Consider the following 25,104-nt stretch of genomic DNA (forward strand, 5'->3'; position numbering starts at 1 on the left):
GGTAGAAGTAATATCAAGGAGGGCCCTGTTGCGTTACGCCAGATATTCACAGTTCTGTACAAGTTCAAAACTGAAATCAGCTGCTGGTAAATTATTCACGATTTTATTTTCCTTCCTGGTGAACAAAATGTACTTTGTCTACTTAAAAGCAAAGCACTCACAGGCCGGGAAATAATCTGAGACCTACAGGGAGTTATGGTCCTACTGGAAATGACGTGACCTCGTCTTCGTCCAGCTAGGGAAGAAACAGTTTATCGTGGAATCCCAACCATTAATCTTTTCACAAAAACCACGCCCCGTCGGGTAAGTCTTTTTCGTGTTTAGCCATAGCGGATTCGACGGATATACTCGACCACGTAACATGCTCTAGTTGGCAAAAACATATTAGACTGGCCTCCTATTTTGCCAATTCACTTATTGTAGTCATCTCGATGTCACCGCTTCTCGACCGATTTTACAAGAGCTTCTAGACGGGAGTCTTCGATTCTGTTTCTCTGACTACTCTTCGTAATGTCACAAATTAAATCTCGCAAGCCTGCGATGGTAATGCTTTCTGCAGTGGCGATCCTAACAATCCAATGACGCTCAGTGTGCGAGTTTTTAATCTCTGTCAGCCTTCTTTCTCCGTTCGCTCCATTAAAAATATATAAAATTAAAACGATTTATGGAGAAACCACCACTGTCTTTGAGAGTTAGAGAGACTGAATATACGGAGTGAGCGCAAAACAATTTTATTTTTTCAAAATTTCATTGAAACAAAACGGATTCAAATCTTAACCTGTTAACTGAGTATCTCTGGAAGTTTGTTTAACGCATGGATGCAATTGCTGAAGTCCTGGTCGGCCTGCCGTGTAGGCGCAAAATTTTTCTCACATTCGAGCATTAGTCCAATGAAACCCATACACACGTCGAGCAAATCGTGAGTTTCAAATCTCTCAAAACAACTGTTTCCAAGATCCTGCGTAATCGTTCGCGCATGAAACCAACAGACTGCAGTTGGTCTACGCGCTCACTCCTGCATATGCTGTCGATCCGGTTTGTGTACCGAGATACTGTCATGTATGGGTAACGACAATCACACGTCAGATGGATTGTTAATGACGAAACAGTTTTATCACGTTATTAGGAAAGGTAACCGGTACAAATTCGCTTTTTGAGAACAGAAAACACCAAGTTCTCCGCCAAAATGAACGAGATTCGCCAAGCGTCATTCTGGTCTGCGTACTGTCGAGGGAGATCTACAGCCCCCCCAGCGTTTTTTTTTTTTTTTCAGCATCTTGCAACCAGGTGGTGCACCACCTCATTGTATGGGAACACCTAAACATACATCTTCCTGGAGGATGGGTATGCCGTGCGGGTGCTAATGAAGGCGCGTCGTGCAGATGACCATCGAGATCACCAGACTTAATTAAACCCTTGCGATTTTTTTGAAGGGGTCGTATGAAAGACTAAATGTGTCTCGCTGTCCTGCCACAATCTTTTCCACTGCGGTGGCAGCAAATTGCAGCTGCGGTAGTGTGCGTAACCGGCACCATTTGGCACAATGTCTACATAAATCTTGCCACTGGGAACACTGATGACAAATTGATACGAAGTCTCCAATGGGTCCATAATGCATGGCAGGCCGGGGTGGCCGAGCGGTTCTAGGCGCTACAGTCTGGAACCGCGCGACCGCTACGGCCGCAGGTTCGAATCCTGCCTCGGGCATGGGTGTGTGTGATGTCCTTAGGTTAGTTAGGTTTAAGTAGTTCTGAGTTCTAGGCGACTGATGACCTCTGAAGTTAAGTCCCATAGTGCTCAGAGCCATTTGAACCATAATGCATGTCCATTAGAACATTCTCGGTCGACTTATTATTAACTACTATTCGATGAACTAGGGCTGTTTGCAAGTTGGATTAACGAGAGAGAGAGCGAAAGGGAGATCGTCAAACGGCTACTGTTTGCAAGCTGGATTAACGATTGTACGAAAATACAGAATGCCGTGGACGAAAGTTCCACCTGTTGTAAAACACAGATCTGTCCTTAAATGTGGAAAAATGCCAGATAATGCGTATGTTAAAGAGAAAGAAGCCAAAGTATGCGTAAAAGTTTTTCGTTGGTACCCACCCACACACGAAGAAATGAATATAATAGAATACGAGAAATCACAGCTCACACGAAAAGATTTTGGCGTTCGTTTTTCCCGCACGCTGTTCGAGAGTGGAACGGTAGAGAAATAGCTTGCAGGTGATTTGATGAACCCTCTGCCAGGCAATTAACTGTGAATTTCAACGCAGTTACAGTCGAAGATGGCAAAGTGAAACCTCGATTCGCTATATAGGGCATCATTAGCGCCAAGCATTTGATACGGTTCCGCACTTACGTTTAGTGAAAAAAATACGAGCTTACGGAATATCGGACCAGGTTTGTGATTGGATTCAGGATTTCCTAGAAGAAAGAACACAACATGTCATTCTTAACGGTTCAAAATCTGCAGATGTAGAGGTAATTTCGGGAGTACCGCAGGGAAGCGTGATAGGACCTTTATTGTTTACAATATACATAAATGACTTAGTTGACAACATCGGTAGCTCCGTGAGGCTATTTGCAGATGACACGGTTGTCTACAAGAAAGTAGCAACATCAGAAGACTCGTACGTACTCCAGGAGGACCTGCAGAGGATTAATGCATGGTGCGACAGCTGGCAGCTTTCCCTAAACGTAGATAAATGTAATATAATGCGCATACATAGGGGCAGAAATCCATTCCAGTACGATTATGCCATAGGTGGTAAATCATTGGAAGCGGTAACGACCGTAAAATACTTAGGAGTTACTATCCGGAGCGATCTGAAGTGGAATGATCACATAAAACAAATAGTGGGAAAAGCAGGCGCCAGGTTGAGATTCATAGGAAGAATTCTAAGAAAATGTGACTCATCGACGAAAGAAGTAACTTACAAAACGCTTGTTCGTCCGATTCTTGAGTATTGCTCATCAGTATGGGACCCTTACCAGGTTGGATTAATAGAAGAGATAGACATGATCCAGCGAAAAGCAGCGCGATTCGTCATGGGGACATTTAGTCAGCGCGAGAGCGTTACGGAGATGCTGAACAAGCTCCAGTGGCGGACACTTCAAGAAAGGCGTTACGCAATACGGAGAGGTTTATTATCGAAATTACGAGAGAGCACATTCCGGGAAGAGATGGGCAACATATTACTACCGCCCACATATATCTCGCGTAATGATCACAACGAAAAGATCCGAGAAATTAGAGCAAATACGGAGACTTACAAGCAGTCGTTCTTCCCACGCACAATTCGTGAATGGAACAGGGAAGGGGGGATCAGATAGTGGTATAATAAGTACCCTCCGCCACACACCGTAAGGTGGCTCGCGGAGTATAGATGTAGATGTAGATGTAGAAGCTCATTTATTGCAGAATATTGACTGTATCCTGTATTTATTTAATTATTAAGCTTATGGTTGCACATAAACAAATAATATTACAACTATCTCAAATTACAAACTAACATCCCGGCCACGAATCTAGTCTACTGATCGTTCCGCCATCATCAGGAAGTCTGTCGGAATGCCGCGACGAACAGTTTACTTTTCAGAGGCACCCTGGTGAACTTATGTTCTTCCACATGTGCAAAGAGTCGTAACACTTTCCAGTGCTGATTCTTATACGGTTAAGAACGGATCAGATTTTGCGTGGCAGTTCAAAGCCAGGTGGCGTGGTCGATAGACATGGCATTCTAAGCTGTTCTGTCGTAGCATTTATCTGCCGTGTGTGTCTCCAGCAGTCACCTGTATTAAAGCGGTTTCAAACTAACATTTTTGCGGTTTTCCAGGAGTGGGTAACGAGAGCTACGTCTAGATTTGCTGATGCTTGAAATGTCTGCGTGAACAGTAAGGTTGGGAGTTTCCTGTAGAATTTTGTACTCCCGTACAAGTGCACTTTCCCGCCGCAGGGATGGAGGCTAATTATGAGCAGGCAGAAAGTAGGGTGTGTGTGTGTGTGTGTGTGTGTGTGTGTGTGTGTGTGTGTGTGTGTGTGTGTGTGTGTGTTACCGCTTGTAAGACGTGTGGTGTGGTTGAGCTATGCATAAACATGTTTTGAGTGAGCACTATTCATCCATACTGATAAGTGATATACCGCAACAGGATAAACCAATTGCAGAGCCGAAGTACGCAATCTTGCTGCGGTTAATGCCAGAGTTTCTGGACGATATTATTTCGAGTTTAAATTTTGGCAGCAGTTCTTATTAGATGTTATATGTAACTGAGCGCTCTATTAAGCGTGACCATCTAGATATTTTGGGTTCCTCGTACGCCTAAGTGTTCCTTAAAGGTGGCCAGTGAGCTCTTTGGTGGATGTCTCGTTAGTCACAAGCACGTAACAAAGTCAATGCCTGCTCATTTCGCTCGCTGACTGAGGACAAAGTACTGAACAGGCATAAGGAGTTTCCAGCGACGAAGAGGAAAGCAATAAAATAAGTGAAAGTACAGGCAGTAGACCAATGTTTAAACAGCCCGCCCAGTTAGCCGTGCGGTCTAACGCATTGCCGGCACGGTAGCTCAGCGTGTTCGATCAGAGAGCCGGTTGGCCTCTGTAATAAAAAACTGAGTGGAAGGATCATCCACCGAACTTGAACAGGATGTCTTGCGACGTCCGCAACGATCAAACACAAAGACTTTATATAAAAAAAGAAAAAAAAAAACAACACCGCACGGGCTTTCCGAGCGGGAAGGAGTCCCTGGTCCCCGGCACGAATCCGCCCGGCGGATTTGTGTCGAGGTCTGGTGAACCGGACAGTCTGTGGGTGTTTTTAGGCGGTTTTCCAGCTGCCTCGGCGAATGAGGGCTGGTTCCCCTTATTCCGCCTCAGTTGCACTATGTCGGCGATTGCTGCGCAAACAAGTTCTCCATGTACGCGTACATCACCATTACTCTACCGCGCAAACATACGGGTTACACTCGTCTGGTGTCAGACGTTCCCTGGGGGTTCCACCGGGGGCTGAACCGCACAATAACCCTGGGTTTGGTGTGGGGCGGCGGAGGGGTGAAGTGGACTGCGATAGTCGTCGTGGGGTTGTGGACCACTACTGCTACGGCGGGGACGGATCCTCTCCGTCGTTTCGAGGTCCCCGGTTAACATACAACACAATACAATACAATGTTTAAAACAAGGGTAGTCAAACTTTTTTACCTACCACCTACTTTCGAATCTCTGTTGGTAGCGAAATTTTCTAACTGCTCACCAGTCCCACAGTAAGGCTGATTTCTAAAGTAGTGAGGTAAACTTTACTTTATAAAAATTTATAAAGCAGAATTACAGCAAGTTAAAGCACATAATAATAATAATAATAATAATAATAATTGGTTGCCAAATATTTTATGTCAAAATTTTATGAAAAAAGTTATGAACATATATTTGAAAGCTCCACCGCCCACCACCCACAAGCAAAGCTGGAACCCCCACAAGTGGACCGTACGGATCCACTTGGCAACCGCTGGTTTGCACCGCCAAACTTTGGGGGGGGGGGGGGGGGGGGACAGGGCATTCTTTTCAATTTTACTGACGTACACTAAATGAGATGAGACTGCGAACAGAAAACAAAAGTTCCTTCGATAAGTCATTGTTAGTAGATAATGGGAATGAAAACGATGGCATGGAACGAACATCAGGTAAGTAGTAAGTAGCATCTCCTTGGTTGCTTGGCAGGTGACAGCAGCAAATAATTGATGAAGTACGTACCATTCTACAGTAAATGTGGTACTACAATTTCCATTTTTGAATACACACAGTAGTGTTATCTGCAGTAGTGGGTTGGGTTGTTTGGGGGAAGAGACCAAACCGCCAGGTCATCGGTCTCATCGGATTAGGGAATGGAGAGGAAGTAAGTCAGCCGTCCCTTTCAAAGGAACCATCCCGGCATTTGACTGGATTTAGTGAAATCACGGAAAACCTAAATCAGGATGGCCGGAGGCGGGTTTGAACCGTCGTCCTCCCGCATGCGTGTCCAGTGTGCTAACCACTGCGCCACTTCGCTCGGTATATGTCCAGTAGTGTATAAGTTATATCAAGATTGCTTAATGTGACCCTTGAATATGTATTGTCACTTACAATTTATTTAACCCTATTTTTCATTGCTGTGGTAACATTACATCGGTCGCTTTTAAATTAAATGTACAACACGGTGTTTCGTATAATACTGCATTCGACTAATTTTTATTGATCACTACATACACTTCGGCTAAATTCCTAATTATAGCTTTAGATAACTAATTTAAAAAAGAAATCTATAATTCGAACACTAGCTCGAATTAGTGAGGTTCACCGTATACCGAAAATAAAGCGTCAATCGAGGCTTCTCGGAACCTACCTGACCTGTGCGTGGACCCTGCCGTGGCTACAAAACAGCATCACACAGTTTTATTTGGTTCACGAGCTAATATCCTATGATATATGTCCAGTGCATGCAGTTTAATAAATTTGTTTGATAATCTGTTGCACAAATAGCAAAATGTAAAATGCGTGCCTGTTGTGCACACGATCTCGCGTGCTCCCTTCGACACGCAAGCGCCGCTAGGACTTGATTTGCAACTCTTTACGCGTACATTAGAGAGCAAAAAAGAGGAAGCTATATTTGCTTACGGATTACTGTTAAGCACGGCACTACCACTACAGTTCCTGAGTCCGCTACTATTAGTTCGCAGGGACGAAGCCACAAATTTGCGGTAAGATACTTCCAGTGTATGTCCCACGGCAGCAGTCGAAAAAGACCAGGCCACAAATTTGTGGTACGGTATTTCAAGTGTATCTCATACTCTGTAGGTCAAAGCAGACTATATTGCAATGGTTTCGTTTGATGTAAAATAACATTTACTGCTGCCCTTCACAATTCTGCATTATTTATTTTTGTACGACGCGTTTCGGGTAATAATTGCAATTATCAAAAGAGAATTACGACATTTTTAGACGTTGTGTTTGTGATGTGTGAACTGCAAGATATCGGTACCTTTACTGTAATATGAACACGACCAATTTTGTTATTACCTACATTTCTTTTACATACGGATGTCTTCATAAGTGGACAATTAAAAATCCCCAAAATTAATTTTTGATTCGCCACTAACTATGACAAAATTACGCGTGTTTATGTTACAGTAAAGGAAACATAATAATCCATCAGCTCACTGGTCACGTCCCACAATTGCATATCATAATACATGAAAAACACAGTTGATAGTCGGATTTTTTTTTTCGAAACGTGTCGCGCAGAAATTTAGTGAAAATCATGGATGACAGCACAAATGTTAGTTTATAACAAACAAAATCAATGTTTTCACAGCCACTGATCATTTCTGATGGATAAAATAAAAAATGACAGGTTAAGATCTTCTGCTCATGAAATCACTTGTAAAATTTGAGGTCAATTTCTAATGTCAATAATCCCTGGTCGAATCACGATTTTCAAGCTTCCGCTCCCCAAATTATAAGTGCGTTTTCAGGAATTCTACACGAAAAAAAATTAGCTTTGTTTTAACAAGTTTGTTTGCGTTGCAGTTTTTCGTTTTGAATTAATCTGAATTCGTTACAAACAATTCGTTCCTGGCTAGAATATCTTTAACTAAAATTATTTGAATAATCAATGTAAGTGAAAACAGCTTAAAAAGAAATCGGTGTTTGAAAGCCTCTCAACAAGTTTTATACAACACTTCACATTCCCTTCTTATAAATAGTTTTGCACGTTATGTACTGTACACGTTTATTCGGTCAAGCGCCATCTCTCATCATGTTCATCGATCTGCCGGTTAAGACGTTCGTTGTACAGGTAATGATCTGATTCTACCATTTGCTGCTGCTTTATATCTATTATGCATGTCTTCACTCTCCTCCTGATGATGGAGTCGTGGTTACTCTGTTACGCGCGTTTTGCCATTTTTGAATAATAGCAGAACTGTACAATACAGTTGTCAAACATTTGTTTATTTAGCACGTAACTTCGATCTGTTTAGAGAGAATTATCATTGGGGGCTTTCTATCAAAACTAGATACAACATTTTAACAGCTATTGAATACTGAGCACACTATAAATGATGCCTGCATACTTTTAGTGAAAGTACGTTTACACTCAGTACGGCCAGCACGGAACTTTTACATACAATCTCTCTAAAAAAAGAAAAAAAACTTATTAGAAGCTCAAATACCTTGTCCGCAGCCGTCAGCACTACGACATGCAGTGCAATATTTTGCGGGTAATTGCAACAAAATTATTTATATCTACATCCCGTAACATTTTGGATTCTCCTTATTTCCGAACACCCATTCTCATTGCGAACGACATTGTGTGTTCACCGGATGATTTTAAATCAAAGAAAAAAGGAAGATGAGGCTGGTTTATAGTTATTGTTTCCTTAACATTTTTTAAGTACCGTTTACACGTTTTGTTGATAGCCTAAACAACTCCCAGGCGCACCAAAAAATTGTTTTGTTTTTCTTGGTAAACCTCTTAGAACACAAAAAAATCATGTAACAGAAACGGTATCGCAAACGTAAGCTTGATGTACACAGTCTTAAGGCGATAAAAACAGCGTATGATTAAGGATAAACAGGATTTTCACACAAGAAAATAAACATCTAGTTACATCAAAAATATTTCATACTTCCGATTCCCCTATTCATTATTATTTCCTATCAATGAAACTGACAATTGTGTACTATTAGAATTTTGTCTGAAAAAAGGCAGCCAGATTACGAAGCTCTACTGTTAGCGAAGAGTTTCTAAACAGTGTTGTTTGCAGCAAAAGATTGAGTAAGTATATCACAAACTTACCGGTTCGGATGAAAAGTGGTATATCACTGAGCTACGGATGCTCTGGTGCGACTTTGACTATCGAGAGAAGAGAAACGTATCACTTGCACATCACTATTCAATCCGGATTTTAATTATTTAACGCGTACCGGCTACCAGAGAACCACACACCACCTACACAGCTCCACAGCCTAACACACACTGAGTTAAGGTAACAGACCAGTTCTGAAATTCGCCGTCAGATGTCGGCCTGCTAAAGATTAGTTCCAACAAACGTTTCATGAGTGCGCTGCGATCGGCGGCTCTGTCATCTAGCGGGAGTACGACGAACTACTAGCGCATTTGCAGAGAGGTTCCTTTGGAGTACCGCGCAAGCTCGCCGAATCCAGATATGCCGTATCTCAGACAATTTATCGATCGCCGTTGCCATTTTATTTTCACAGCTGATGGGTAGTTGAATAAGATTTCTTCGTAGCTGAAGCAAACGTCCGCCGCGAATCTTAAAATTTAAACAGGTCATGTATATCGAAATGTGGAGTCTGTTGAGAACTGTTCTGTGTTTGCTTTTTATAGTTAGCGATTTAGGCATTCTAGGAAGCGTTAGTGAAAACGTCAGGGAAAATGACAGCAAAGTTTCTGGAATACAAGACAACAACATAAAGAAACGCTACGATGCTGACATACAAAACTGCATAGAAAATTTTGATATTCACAGTGATAAAATCATTCGAACGCAAGACTCTTTAGATATGGGAGCCAAATACATAAACGAAGTGGAAGTAGCATCAAGAGAAGAATGTTTAAGACTGTGCTGCGAAACGAATTCCTGCGATGTTTTTGTGTTTGAAGAAAAGGTAAGTGCGCAGCTCCTCTTTCTTGTAAATGTATTCACCACTGTTGTCGAATTATTAGTGCACACTTAGCGTAAAATGTTGAGTCGTTTTCACCAACTTATTTATAAAAGATGAATGTTGCACAAAATCTTAACAGTAATTTGCAAGACAGGCTTTGGAAATAAAACAGTGATAGGTAACGCAGATTTCATATTACCAGGATTATGACATTTGCGGTATTAGACATTGTGTCAATAATCATAACTGCGGTAAAACACATTTTATTTATACCGGTTAAACCTGCTAGTAAACTTCGAGTGACACAATTCACTCTCGTAACACGTTATACCTTTAGTGAGTTCTGCTTATGCTACAAAATTTTGGAAAAGACTAGCTCTCAGGCACGTGAATGTTTGTGATTCGTATCGTTGCTACGGATTGTGGAATGCTTCGCCACTGCTTTAGAATTTCCACGAAACTTACCAACATGTTTGGAGACAAGGATTCATCTAGTAAACGACTGACAATTAGAGAATTTCTATTAGGTAAATAGAATGTACGACATACTCGACCAAAATTTCATCTCCACTCATTTATTTAAATTTCAGTCTGCTTTCACCGCCATTCAGGTAGACGCACTTGGAATCGTACTTTTCGAGACTTTCCCAATGTAGTAACAGGTTGTAAAGTTTTCACGCATTGCGTCATGTCCTGTCGTAGAAACTGCACAATATTTCAACAAGGCAGGACGTTGTCACCTTCAGGTGCACTTGAAGGTGAAACGCAGCTGCTTATTATAAATACTGTATTGTTTCTATGACAGTATCTAACATAATACCCGAGAGCGTAACATGCAAACCTAAAATTGTTGCTTTCGCCAAGAAGAACTAATTCCCATTAAATAGGCTGTACATGCGTATCACTGTTCCGTATTCATTCTAAGGAATGGAAAAAAAGTTTCCGCAAACGTAGGAATTTGGTTCTGAAAGTGATAATATTGCAATCTGCCGTTATTTTTAACTGCTAGTTCGTCCATTTTGCGGTGGTAAAACTACGTAATGGTACAGGAGAGCGCGATGTTTTTGGTACTTGCGTATTTCACTGGTTGTGTACCGCTCTGTAGCTCAGGGTAAATACCGTGTTTAGACATAGAGGTACGTAAATAATAGTTAATGTTAGCATTACTTTTTAGCAATAATCCAAGGTTCGCCCAGACCCTGAACACCACATTTTATCCATTTGATTCAATTAATTGTTGAGCAGGCGGTAAAAGTTTTTAATTTTACGATTTGCATTGTATGTGATAGAGCAGAATTTCTCTATGGTTGTTTTTTTCGAAACTTTCTGTCTAAGGACCGGCTGTAAAACTCTTAAAACATTTAAAAACTAAAAATTATTTCTCTGTGCATTATTTAAATAACAAGTACTACTGGGGAAGACCCACTAATAACAATAGTCACATTATTTAGCGACTCGGAGTCTGTAGGGATATTGCAGAATTTTTACTTTCGTTACATTGTGAGGAAGGTCCAGAGATCGTGTCCGTTAGTCAGAAGACACACTGATATCTCCTAGTAACAGAGAGAGGTTTGCAAGGTGGAGTGGTTAATTGATAGCATTTAGGAATGCCGCTTATTGCTGAAACAACCGGTTTTCAGTGATATCGGTTTTTCTCCACGCCAGATTAACCTGACTGTTAAAACCACTCAAAATAACCTGTTTCTGAAACAACCGATTTTAAGTTTTTTATTCCTGTCATTTCCTGTAGTAAAAGTAGAAATCGAACAAAGACTGACAAATTTTAATTCTCTGTTTCAACCTACATTGAATCAAATAATTTAATTAAGCAAAGAAAAGGAAACGTTGCCCGTCCACCTTTCGCTACTTTTCTCGGCAAGTGGTAAGTGGTTGAACACTACAAAAAATAACCAGTATTCTCCTATTGGTTCAAATTTTTTGAAACTTTGCTCACAAATTATGCTGTAACCAGGAGCCCACAACTTGGACATTACGAATTCTCAGTGCTAAAGGGTGAAAACTCAGGTTCAAGAACCGTTTTTCGTGTTAATTTGTCCGATATTACGTAGACACAGGGAGCAGATCAGCTACTTTCCATTTGTATTGTATACTATCAGTGAACAATTAAATTTTTAATTTACTTGTGTTACAATAATTTCTTTCCTCTTACCGTTTCACAGAAATGACAGCCAAACTTTTAACCTTTTAAAGCGAATGAGGCATTGTACTTCATTGCTACTTCGTAGCAATGTTTCCAGACCTAGGTTGGTGCCATTCTGCAAATGGGGCGGCAAGTGTTGCACTCTACATGTACACGCATACGTGAAGCCAAGACACACGGCAACAGGGACGTCATTGCCTCAGCGAGGCTGTACAAATTCTTATCCCGTGTGTTTGTTGCTCATTTCTGACGGCATTGTTATTAAAACAGCATTAATCGCTTTCCCCATTTTTATAACAACGCAGTATTTTAAACCAGTGCAAATTGCACGAATAAAATTATTCTTTTTTTAAAAAAAATTTCGTTTAAGAACGAAAAAATTTAGCGCTGCTGCTGCTTATGGAAACTGATGTTTCGGTGTTTTGTTATTAGTAAAAAAATAAAAAAAGCACGTGTGGTAACAGAGACCAAAGAATAACCGAAAAATACTGGTTATTCACAAATAAAATACAGGTGTCTGTTTTAACCGGTCGGTTTTTTTCCCACCACTCGCAGCATAGTGCTAATCTCAGTCATGTGCACCGAAACGAAGGCATCAGGCGTAACTCTGTTTGTTCTTGTGGTTTTCAATTTGAAGACTGATTTAATGCAGCTCACCATATTCTGTGTATGTCTGCTCATCTCTGCTTAACGTGCACAATCTACTGCACCTGAAGGTATGCGAACTAACTTATAGACATCACACACATCCATGCCCGAGGCAGGTTTTTGAACCTGCGACGTAGCGGTCGCACGGTTCCAGACTGAAGTGCCTAGAACCGCTCGGCCACTCCGGCCGGTTCTCCGCATTTCCCTCATAGAACCTGTTCCACCAGTGAGTCCACAACTGGTCGTATCAACTGGTCATGTCAGCACGAACAATGGTTCAAAAAATGCACTGTAAGACAAAAAAAGACGCACCACGAAGGAATTATCGGAATGGGGCGCAAATCGGTAGATGGGACGTACAAGCACAAAAAAGAAATTATTAAAATGTAAGAAAAATTGGATGACTTATTCAAGAGAAAGAGCTCGTAAATTTAGCAAGTCAGTAATGCATTTGTCCACCTCTGGCGCTTAAGCAAACAGTTGTTCGGCTTGGCATTGACTGACAGCTGTTGGATGTCCTACCGAGGGATATAACGCCAAATTCTGTCCAACTGAGGCGTTAGATCGTCAAAATCCCGAGATAATGGCAAGACCCTGCCCATAATGCCCCAAATGTTCATAACGGGGGTGAGATCCGGCGACCTTGCTGGGCATGGTACAGTTTGACAAGCACGAAGCCAAGCAGTATAGCTCTCACCTTGTCCAAGTATGCATTATCTTGCTGAAATGTAAGCCCAGGATGGCTTGCTACGAAGGCAGCAAAACTGGGCGTAGAATGTCGTCAACGTATAGTTGTTCTGTAAGAGTGCCGTGGATGACTACGAAAGAGGTCCTGCTATGGAAAGAAACGGTACACCAGACGATCACTCCCGACTGTCGGGCCGTGTGGCGCGCGACAGTCAGGTACATGTACCACTACCGTCTGGGGCGTATCCAGATGCATCTCTGCTGGTCATCGGGGCTTAGTTCGAAGCGAGACTTACTGCCGAAGACAACACTACTCCAGTCAATGAGACTCCAGGCCGAAACGTGTCTGCAGACGCTCCGCATTGGGATATCAGCCTGACTGCTGCCTACCATACGGCTCGACAACGAGGAGTGACGGTCTGGTGTACCATTTGTTTTCATTGCAGGACTCCTTTGGTTGTCATCCGCGGCACCCTTACAGCACAGTGGTACGTCGACGGTATTCTACACCCCGTTTTGTTGCTCTCCATGACATACCATCCTGAGGTTACATTTCAGCATGATAGTGGCCTCCCGCACATGACGAGCGTTTGTGCTGCTCGTCCTCGTGTTGGCTGAACCCTACATTGGCCAGCGAGATCACCAGATCTGCCCCTAATTGGCAACGTTTGGAGCATTATGGGCAAGGCATTCCAACCAGCTCTAATTATTTACGATCTGATGCTCCTGTTGGGCAGAAGTTGATACTATATGCCTCAGGATTATATCCAACAATTCTACCAATCAATGCCAAACCGAATAACTGCTTGCATAAGGGCCAGAGGTGGACCAGTGCGCTGTTGACTTGTTTAATTTGTGAAGCTGTTTCTCTTGAGTAAATCATCCAATTTTTCTGAAATTGTAATCATTTATTTGTCTGTACGTGTACATCACATCTTCCCATTTCTGTCCCATTCGGATAATTTCTTCGTGGTACGTGGTTTTTTGTCTTTGAGTATATATATATATTGAAAGTCAATAGTTCCTCACCAGATTACTAGTAAAGAAATAGTCTCACAAACAAAGGATCGCCCAAAAGCGAACCAAGCCTGACCAAGCACTGCCAGGAGGAAAGCTCATAAAACAAAGAGGGAAAAATGTAGTACTGTGGATAATGTTGCTTATAATACTACTTACTGTATAAAGTCGAGGAAGGTGTGTCAAGTGTAAACTATTGATCAGTGCCCTGAGAAGCGGTTCGGCGTTGCACCACGACTCCGTCAGGCGCGATAAACTGCTCCTGCGATGCTCAGCAGAACGATGTCTACAGAGAGAAGCCCGAAGTCGACACGTTCCACCTGTGGGTTGTGCTGCCCTCAAGTTTCATTGTAAACCCTCGTCAGCGTATTGTCACATCGAATTAGTTGCCAGATTCTTAAAGCAGGCTGCCTTCCGGGATACGTCGAGTCAAAGACTTACACCCACGAACTGACGCTTGCCACATCACGAACGAAGGCCATATTGAGCACCTGCTGTGTGATTTACAAACTTGGAGAGATGCCCTGTCCACGTATGTGTGTGTGTTTTCAGTATGATCCCGTATGCCCAGCCCCTTGAGAAACAAAACAACGGGAAATATTCTTTTCATGTTGTTACTTATCAGTAAGACATTAATTGAAATAACCACGCATTAATGTTTTTGAAATGAATTTGGTAGTCAGAGGGTTCAAAACCATCCTTCCCAGTGTGGTACGCAGTGATCATGAGTTGTAACGTCGCCTTAGAAAATTTAATGAATTACTGTGCTGATAAACCTCTTACATTATTTGATTTTCAAACAGCTGAGCAGAACTGAGCGTATTCAGACATTATGCTCTTTACCTGTTCTGATCAACACTAAACTGACACACAATATTTTTAGCGCAACGCAATCTGACTTTCCATAATCCCTACAAAAGAATGGCCCTGACTAACAATAACCTATAGCTTTCATAAATCACTTACCTCACAAAAATCTTCGTTACTCGAACTACTGCAATACAGCGAGCGCCACTACTGCCAGCTAAATAAAAGATTAAAACTACTGAAGGGACTAACTACTGATAGGCATAGTTAGCAAATGAGAGATTTTGATAGAGAACAAACAATGAATTTACCTTAGTGTTCAAAACTCATAATATATATATATATATAGTTCATGACATCCAGTCTTACAAATTTACTGTCTCTGATGGACACACGTCCAGATCATCCGCTCTCAAAACTCCGCCATTTCTCTCCCCCACACCCACCACTGCTGGCGGCTCACCTCCGACTGCGCAACGCGAAGCGCTGTTAACAGCCAACTGCCCACTACGTTAGAGACTATTCCAACAATGCCACCCAGCCACATACTGCACACAGCACAGTCAGTGATTTTCGTACAGAGCGCTACATGGCGTTACCAACATAAAATCCTAAACAGCCTATTTACAGAATTAGCTTGGTTGCCAGCAGGTGCGCCTGATACACATCGACGACAGCTTCGCCGAGGCCAGTGCCTATCGCTGCTAACGTGTTCTGTCTTCCGAGCCTATAGTCGCACTTGTAGTGATCTTTTCACCCCTCATTTGTTCTCTGTGTTGTGCGACTGGAAACGCAGTTCAAACATAATTTTTAACGAGGTTTTTGCTTCATCGTTTCCCTTCCCGATATAAATTTAATGGCATTGCATATAATCACACGTGTCTCATTATGAAGAACTAACTTTGCAGCTGTGATGCGGAAATATTGGCGTGACATGCTGTGTAGTAATGAGACGGCTAAGCAAATGCTGGAACTGCGCAAATCTGCAGACGATAGTCATCTTCAGAACAAAGGGCGGAATCGACCAGCGCTCACGACGAAAGTGTGTCTCTGCCGGTGCCACGTTACTTTGCTTCTTCGGCGACAAGATGCCTGCATGCAGGCAGCTGGTCGCTGCTAATTTTCTATGCCATCCTTGCCCAGTTAGAGAGACTACTCCGTCTTCGAGGTAGACGGGATTCTAGACCATGAACTTAGCTCTTTTTCGTATGCAGTGACAATCAGGCCACTTCGCACGTCGTTTGCATCGAACAGTTTTCCCAGTTTGTCAACGAACTGCGTGACGAGTGAATACTCTCGCTCACCTAGAAAAATTTTCGCCAAGTGTGATGGCCTCAATTCCGAGGCAGCGACATAGTCACAATTGCTTGATGCCACTGACCTAGAATCTGCTAATGTAAAAATTTATACGCCACTTTACCACGGGGCAGGACAGCAGACAGCTCACAAATCGATAGCCTCTACATTAAAAGCCCGCCAGGCTGTGTGCCGCACGTAATGGATTCTTGACGACCTCGATGGTATCAGCTTCTTTCTTCCGCCACGTTATTACAAATATTTCTCACTCTAGATTTATACATATCTATTATTTAAGTAACTCAAAAGAGTGAATATAACACAAATTATACACTGGTGTGCAAAACTTAAAGACGAAATTAACTTCTGCGTTATGTGTCACAGTCAACGAGACTATAGAACTGCTACAGTATAGAACAGAGAGCGAGTGAAAGATACACGAAATAAAACGGACAGAGGTAACATTTTTACTCGAAGACATTGAGCTCACTGCGATTCACGACATTACAAATGGCGGGACATGGTACTTAGTAGGGAGTTTGATCACCGCAGACAGCATTGTAAGCTCGGCAGCGTGCTCCCATGCTGGCCACAAAGCTGGTAGAACGATCCATTCTTCCACCAGAGCGGTTGACAACTGCTGGATGTCGTTGGTACATTTGGGCGTGCTGCAATACGCCTTCACAATGCAGCGCACCCGTGCTCGACGGGATTCGAATCGGGGGAACGAGCAGGCTAGTACGTCGGCGAATATCCTCTCGTTCCAAGAACTACGTCGCTTGCATAGTTCGGTGTGGTCGCGCATTGCCATCCGTAAAATGAAGTCAGGATCGAATGTACCCCTGAAAAGACGCACATGGGCATGGTCTACAGTGTCACAACAACGTTGACCAGTTACTCTACCGTTTTCAAAGATTTGGCGTCCATACGCCCATACAACATTATTCCTCCCCACACCGTAACACATGGACCACCAAAACGATCTTATTCGACAGTACTGAACGTACCCTCCTATGGCGAGAGGTGGGGATATCTGACGCTCCTAGGAACGTTGACGATCATGATTGTTTTGGTGGTCTAGATGTTACGGTGTAGGGAGGCATAATGTTGCATGGATGTACTAACCTCAAAATATTTATACACGGTATATTCACCGGCCAACGTTATTGTGACACTGTAACTCTTCCCCAAGTGCGTCTTTTCACGGGAACATTCGACCCTGACTTCATTCGTAAGGATGACAATTGTGCCACAGAATCGAACAGAGCTGTTGGTACTGGAGTACATTTGGGGAATAGACTGCCCTGTCCATTCTCCCGACTTGAATCCCATCGAGCACGTGTGGAATGCGTCGGGAAGAGGTATTGCAGCACGTCCACAGGCAACAACGACCACCCAGCCGTCGACAGTCGCCCTGGTAGAGGACGTGAGCGCCCTACTATAAGAACTCCTTTACCAGCCGTCTAGCCAACACGGGAGTGCGCTACAGAGCCTGCAGTGCCATCTGTGGTGTTCAGGCACCCTATTGAGAACCATATTCCGGCTATTGTAATGCCAGCCGCTACAGTCTGGAACCGCGCGACCGCTACGGTCGCAGGTTCGAATCCTGCCTCGGGCATGGATGTGTGTGATGGCCTTAGGTTAGTTAGGTTTAAGTAGTTCTAAGTTCTAGGGACTGATGACCTCTGAAGTTAAGTCCCATAGTGCTCAGAGCCATTTTTTGTAATGCCAGGGAAGCATTAAGAATCGCGGTGACTGCAGTGAAATTACTGTCTTTACATTAAAGTTCCATTTCTGTTCGTCTCATTGAGTATTTATTTCAGTTACTTTCTGTACTATATTGCAGCAGTTTCTTCTATATATGGTCCATCGAGCTTTGTTACTTGGCAGTGACACATCATGTGAAAGTTACATTCACTCTTAAGTGTTCCACACTAGTGTATTCTTAAAACTATATTTTACGACATTTTAAGTGGCCACCGGGATTTTATTAGTGTTTACGTTGATGAGTCTATGTAGGGGGACTTCCTCTGCTCCTCCAACTGTTCCCCGAAAATGTCGTTAGGATAGGGTTGCCAGTGTAGTTTTTGGTACACTATGTGGAACTATTTGGTATTGTGACCTCATTGGATCAGGTGAGACGACATTATGGCAAGAAATTCCTCATTTTCTCTGATTCTTAAAGTGTCCGTCTTGCTATTGGTCAGATGTACCCAGCGGATAGGATGGACTAAGATGTCCAAGACGTGATCCTCCGGTAGCAGGGCAGGAAAAGGAAAGAATTTTCTGCCGGGTTCCGGGGCACATAGGGATCCGGGGAAATGAACTCGCTGATGCAGCTCCCGAGGAGCCTCGCTCCCTCCACCTCCTGCCGGCAGTTCAGTCCCCCTATGGGCAGTCACCACGTACTTGATCCGGAAGACAATGTGTTGATGGGATGCTCAGTGGCTGGGGGTGAGGAGCAATGAGCTGCAGTCAGTGAAACCTTCAATGCGACTGTAGCCTACCAACTTGCGGCCACGACGAGCTGAGGACTAGTCCTTACAACGCACAGATTGGTACATTGTCCATTAATGCAAGGCTTTCTCTCACCAGTGTGATATAGCATATTTTATTTGAATTCTACACCACGACACGAGGGCAGACCTGGGTCTCCACAGCTCCTGCCTTCTATTGTAAATGACAGTGAGGGCAGACCTGGGTCTCCACAGCTCCTGCCTTCTATTGTAAATGACAGTGACTCAAGTGTGATTCGTGTTTTAAGGTTTCCAAAATATTAGATGTGAGATTTTAGTGGATTGCAGAGTGGTTTGGTCACCTATTGTTTTTGTTATCTAGCTACAGCAATATTTCCCCTTTTCAATTTATCTGTACTAATATTTTATACTTGATTTTATCTACAGTTTTTCTGCTGTGTTTTATCTGCTTTTTATGGATGGTCCATTATGACTCTCCCGATGTCAATGTTGAACTTTAAATTCGAGTTTCTTGGTGCAGCTTGGTATTAAAACTTACCTTTTTAAATTAAACTATTACCACTCGCCCCCCCCCCCCCCCCCCTCGCTTCGTCACTGTTTATTTCATGTAAGGACGCTGGTAACGTTGGCATTTAGCGCCCGAAATCATAAGTGGTAACTAACTAACTCTGATGTCTTAACACCTGTAACGCTTCATATTGATTTTCCGACCCTGTTAATTAAATTATATAGAAGCAGCCTAAAATTAGTTCGTGATCGGATCGTGCCTATCAACAAGTGCGATCGGCTTGGAAAGGGAAACGTTAACAGCGGTACTCCAGCGCTGCACACTAATAATGGAGTGAACAGGTGATAGTCAAAAGCACTGTCGGCTTTTCATGTGGACAAATGTATCATTTTTAAACATAAAAATAATGACTGTTAATTTGGTAGTAGGCCAAAATGAAATAATAATCCACACACGTGACTTGTGACGCTTGTTGTTACATGTTCTGATGACAAATATGTATCTAACATTGCAATCCACGTTCACCGGCAAAAGTACACGGGAAAACTCATATGACATCCACACAATTCTCATTTTACAACCGATCACAGTAGAAATAAACTTTCTCGATAATCGTTGCAATGACAGCTACTGTTACGGTGTATGCCTGCGGCGAAGGCAACACACACCAACCACCGGGAGAGCAGAACCAACTAGTGACACAGGGCCCTCTGCGTTTCGGCATCGATGATTGATATCCGTTGTAAAGCTTCTGTTTTGAAGAGATACAGATTAATAAATGAATCGGCTGTCCTGAAAGTTTATTATTACCCTGTTAGCAGGTAAACTAATTCCTACTCGCAAATAGTCTGTCAGCTATCCGTAGAAAAATCGCATTCCTTTTCATACTACATGGATTTCTGTTGCCAGAATAAACAATACTAAAAAGAGACAGGGGGAAGCTATAAACAAGTAACATACAAGGAGTTACAGAAATCAATCTATATTGAAGATCAAGAACAGGTTAAATACGAGTTCGCCTTGTTTACTACGGGACGATATTAACCAACAATTCTGCAGTACTCTTAGGAAAGGCTAATAATTGTACAGTAACAATATAACACAGAATAGTTAATAATCCAATCCATAACTACACCGAAGAGGCAAATAAACTGGTACACCTGCCTAATATCGTGTAGCGCCTCCACGAGCAAGCAGAAGTGCGTAACACAACGTGGCATGGACTCCACTAATGTCTGAAGTAGTGCTGGAGGGAAATGACACAACGAACCCTGCAGCGCTATCCTAAATACGTAAAGAGTACGAGGGGGTGGAGATCTATTCCGAATAGCACGTTGCAAGGCATCTCAGATATGCTCAATAATGTTCATGTCTGGGGATTATGGTGTCCAGCGGAAGTGTTTGAACTCAGACGAGTGTTCCTGTGGAAACTCGGTAGCAATTATGGACGTGTGGGGTGTCGCATTGTCCTGCTGAAATTGCCCAAGTCCGTCGGAATGCACAATGAACACGAACGGATGTGGGTGATCAGAGAAGGTGCTTACGTACGTGTCACCTGCCTGAGTCGTATCTATACTGATCAGGGGTCCCATATCACTCCAACTGCACACGCCCCACCCCATTACAGAGCCTCCACCAGCTTGAACAGTCCCCTGCTGGCATGCAGGGGTCATGGATTCATGAGGTTATATCCATCCCTGTAAACGTCCATCCGCTCGATACAATTTGAAACGAGACTCGTCCGACCAGGCAACATGTTTCCAGCCTTCGATTCCGAAAGCCCATATCGATGATGTTCCTTTGAATAGTTCGCACAGTGACACTTGTTGATGGCCCAGCATTGATATCTGCAGCGGTTTTCGAACTTCTGTCACGTTGAACGATTCTCTTCAGTAGTCGTTGGTCACTCGTTGTTGGTCCCGTTCTTGCAGAATCCTTTTCCGGCTGCAGTGATGTCGGAGATTTGATGTTTTACCGGATTCCTGATATTCACGGTACACCCGTGCAATGGTCGTACGGGAAAATCCCCACTTAATTGCCACCTCCGAGATGCCATGTCCCGTCGCTCGTGCGCTATGACACCACGTTCAAATTCACTTAAATCTTGATAACCTGCCATTGTAGCATCAGTAACCGATCTAACAACTGCACCAGGTACTTGTTGTCGTATACAGGCGTTGCCAACCACATCCCAGTATTCTTCCTGTATTGGTATCTCTGTATGAGAACACGCATGCCTATACGACTTTGTTTGGCGCTTCAGTGTATATTACCAAATTTGTATCCCAAACGCGGTACCAGTTGCAGGTTGCCTATCTAAGCTTCCAGGGACAACAAAAAGTTGATTTTCAGTATTTTGTGTTATTGATCTAATTCAAAAATTTAAAATGCTGTCGTAATATACTAATCAAGAGGTATAGTCTTACGTTAAAAGTTTTATGACAAGAATAAAAGTATCACAGTAAGATGCTGTGTGTTTGTCTTGAGCTAGCGCAACAGATGGCGCATAAACGCCGGGACTATATCCACCGAGTATTTGAGAAGTAGAGCACTTGCCGCCTTCCAGCAAGCTTCATGCATAATTTGAAACCTTAACGAAACTTCATCTCGCTGATACCCGACAAAATGACGAAAAGAAAAAGTTTTTCGCGTACTTCATTTTCGATCTTCATGCAGTAAAACTTCAGCATCAGGAATGCTTTTTAAATTTATTACTTCTGTACTACTAACTTTATTCGCAACAAATGAACGCAGACAGTATCCACACAAGCCACTGAATGTACCTGCAAAGTTATCTCATTGTACGACACATAGTTCAGGAGATATGATGAGATACGATGACACAAACATGGAGATGCGTGAAAAACTAGCTTTTGCTTAAAATGGGGCGCGAATTACTCACTTTAAATTCATGCATTGTTTCATAATGGAAGCATTTAGCGACTTCCAACAAACTTTAAGCATAATTTCAAACCTTTCGTAAGCTTTCTCCCGATTTCATGTATAAATCAAGATCGTTAACACATTAACTAACGTCTAGAGTAATCAGATGTGTAAAGCTCTTTTATATATGGAATTATGATTCTTTAAAGACTAGATCGTTTACTGCTGGAATTATATTCATTGAAACGAGTTGAGCTACTGGGAGTAACTAAAAAGATAAATCGAGGTTGGCCATGAGAAGTTCAGCATCCGGATACAAAGGGCGGTAAGCAGAAAAATTCTTACTACATGTGCATCGTTGTACACAAAATGAAATGTGCGTATGCCATATTTAGCAGGGAGCCCCCTTTCAGGGAGTTCAGCCACCTGGGGCAAGTCTTTGTGCTTGATGTCACTTCGATGACTTGCGCATCGATGATACACAACACACAGTCCACGAGTGGAGAAAATCTCCAACCCGGCCGGGAATCAAATCCGGGCTCCTTGCATGGCATTCAGCCACGCTTTCCTCTCAGTCCGCATCATATCAGGTAGATGTCCTAGGGTAGTCCGTGCACCTGTAGTATTTTTAGTGCCAGTATGGCATAACGGATAGTGTAGGAGTCTAATAAGCAGAAGAGCTGAGTTCATATCCCAGCAATGGTACAAATTTTAATTCATTTCTTTGGCCTACATCTTTATCATAGATAAATGTGAGATGCATTATGCCTCGGGAATAGATAATGTGAGATTCAGTATGCCTCAGGAATACCAACTATGTATTATTAACGTTCTCGTAGCCCACAGCTGTCCCAGTGCCTTCGAGTACTACCATAGGTACACTGGAAGCACAGGTGAACGTCCCCCATAGCATAATACATCCCTATGCGGCCTGCATCCTTGGCGTTGTGCACGTTTTGAGCATCAGTTCGCCTCGACGAAGGCATATCCAGCCAAGGCCATCGACTAGGTGTAACAAGAAACGTAGTTCATCCGACAATTCAACACGTTACTACTGATCTACAGTCCAATCGCGATGACCCCGTATCCGCTGCGATAGTAAGTGATCATGAACTGGGTCAAAATGTGAAAAACATGTACTCCGAAACTCGCGTGCCTGCACCGGCATTGTACTCTGTCGTCAGATCTGCCACAGATCGCCGCATATCGTGCTGTAGAGAACGGGCAAGCCTTCGCCCTTCATGGTCTGTGATGAGCTGTGGACGTCCAGCGCCTTAACGGCCATCTGTTGCTTCATCGTCCTTTATGCAGTTCCCATAGCCGCTGACAGTAACACACGAACAGCCGATCTACCCTTCTGTATTTGACATGTTCGTTCCCAGGCGCCAGGCCATAATAATCTGCCGAAGTTAAAATCGCTTACGTCAGTCGATTTACCCATTTCCCTGTGGCTAGATTGGGGATTAGTCCCTGCTCCTCTTATATACTATTCTTACCCAAAACGCCAACAGGTGGCACTCGTTGTCGTTGTGGGCAGATGGTGATAATGTTCTGGTTCACCAGTGTATTATTTCCGAACCACCACTGATGGTTCTCCGCATTAGGAGCAGCAGCGGACTGGATATGATGGAGGATTGTAGTTTGCTCTCATGAGGAAAATTTACTAATTTACCTAATTCATTCACGTGAAATGATAAAATCGACGTGGACAAATTCAGTGAAATAAAACAACTATCGATAAAAAATTTCCGTTTGAGGGCGCTGCTGCATTGTATATGCAACATAGCGTGTATATAAGCATCGAGTAGGCAAGGGATTAGTATGCCAGTCGTGTATTTCCTACGTGCGTGTTGTTAATGCGGAAACGTGAAATACGACATTTTGTTACTGGATGCTTACAAACAGGACCAACATTTCTTGCTGCCGAAGGACGAATACCGGTAAATATCCACCGCAGAGGGAAGAATGTGTTTGTGACAGCATGTCATGTCGAAATCCACCATTATGGAATGGTGCGCCAAGTTCCGTGCTGTTGCTTCACGATAACGCACGTCTACAATACTACAAATGTCGTTACGCAGAGGTTACGCCAAATCAAGTGGAAGACACGTGAGCACACTCCATATAGTCCTCATCTGTGCTTATGATGATATCGTGCCATCGATCCGTTAGAAAAAGTTTTGAAGGATCGACGATTCCTGTCGGCGGATGATGTGCAGTAGACAGTTACGGACTTCTTCACGCAGGACGACACGTTGTTTCATCAAACGGTTGTCTTCGACTTGGGGCGTCGGTGGGATGATAGCTTCAATGCCCACGGCAATTTTGTGTGATTGGCACACCAATTTTTGGACTGTACGGCCTTCGAAATAAAACATTTTGATCATCCGCTTATACATCAAATAATACGAGTGAGGTACTCCCAGTAAACAGTGAAATCCAATACAGTGAATTCTTGTTGGACTGGGGCCTGAAGCCGTATTTCCTGTTTCCGCAAATATTCCCCTAAGCGATTAATCTGCATGACAAGACTACAGGCCTTCCTCAAATTTTCATTTTTAGTGTTTTCTTCAGTCGCTTCGGAACATCGCATCTCCCTACCGTGAAGTCCCCAATCCAATCACAAATTTCGTTTGGTACCCCATATGATTGCACTTTCGTTAGTAAGAATTAGTGTGATACTATGTCTAAGGCTTCACAGACGCCAAGAAATAATACATCGGAACTTGCCTTCCTGCTCTCAAATTAGAAATTAGTAACAGTCACTTTAATGTCCGTTTCTTAGTAAGGACGAGTAAAAAGTCACGTTTGTCTTTGCATTTGCTTAACGTCGTCTGACAGGTTGGTTCTTTGCTTTACGACTTCATATTATTATAACTTTTGAAGTCCTCTGCTTCATTTGTTTGTTTCTCTGCTACTATGACTGATAAGGAACGTGATGCATGTGTAAGGACATAGTTAC

General features: G+C 42.9%; 2 protein-coding genes across 4 annotated transcripts in view; one reads left to right on the forward strand and one right to left on the reverse strand.

Annotated features, from left to right (window-relative positions):
- Positions 1 to 9,017, reverse strand: part of LOC126416787 (protein phosphatase 1 regulatory subunit 14C) — a 552,076-nt gene extending 543,059 nt beyond the window's left edge. For both annotated transcript variants that reach the window (XM_050084653.1, XM_050084652.1), the window contains exon 1: positions 8,829 to 9,017. The gene's annotated coding sequence lies outside the window, so the exon portion shown is untranslated. The remainder of the gene's footprint in view (positions 1 to 8,828) is intronic.
- A 152-nt stretch (positions 9,018 to 9,169) lies between these two features.
- Positions 9,170 to 25,104, forward strand: part of LOC126416788 (YLP motif-containing protein 1) — a 661,447-nt gene continuing 645,512 nt past the window's right edge. For both annotated transcript variants that reach the window (XM_050084654.1, XM_050084655.1), the window contains exon 1: positions 9,170 to 9,661. In XM_050084654.1, the coding sequence (XP_049940611.1) occupies positions 9,326 to 9,661 (336 nt within the window). In that variant the 5' untranslated portion in view covers positions 9,170 to 9,325. The remainder of the gene's footprint in view (positions 9,662 to 25,104) is intronic.

This window comes from Schistocerca serialis, chromosome 8, assembly GCF_023864345.2.
Source record: "Schistocerca serialis cubense isolate TAMUIC-IGC-003099 chromosome 8, iqSchSeri2.2, whole genome shotgun sequence".
In the NCBI taxonomy this organism is placed as follows: domain Eukaryota; kingdom Metazoa; phylum Arthropoda; class Insecta; order Orthoptera; family Acrididae; genus Schistocerca; species Schistocerca serialis.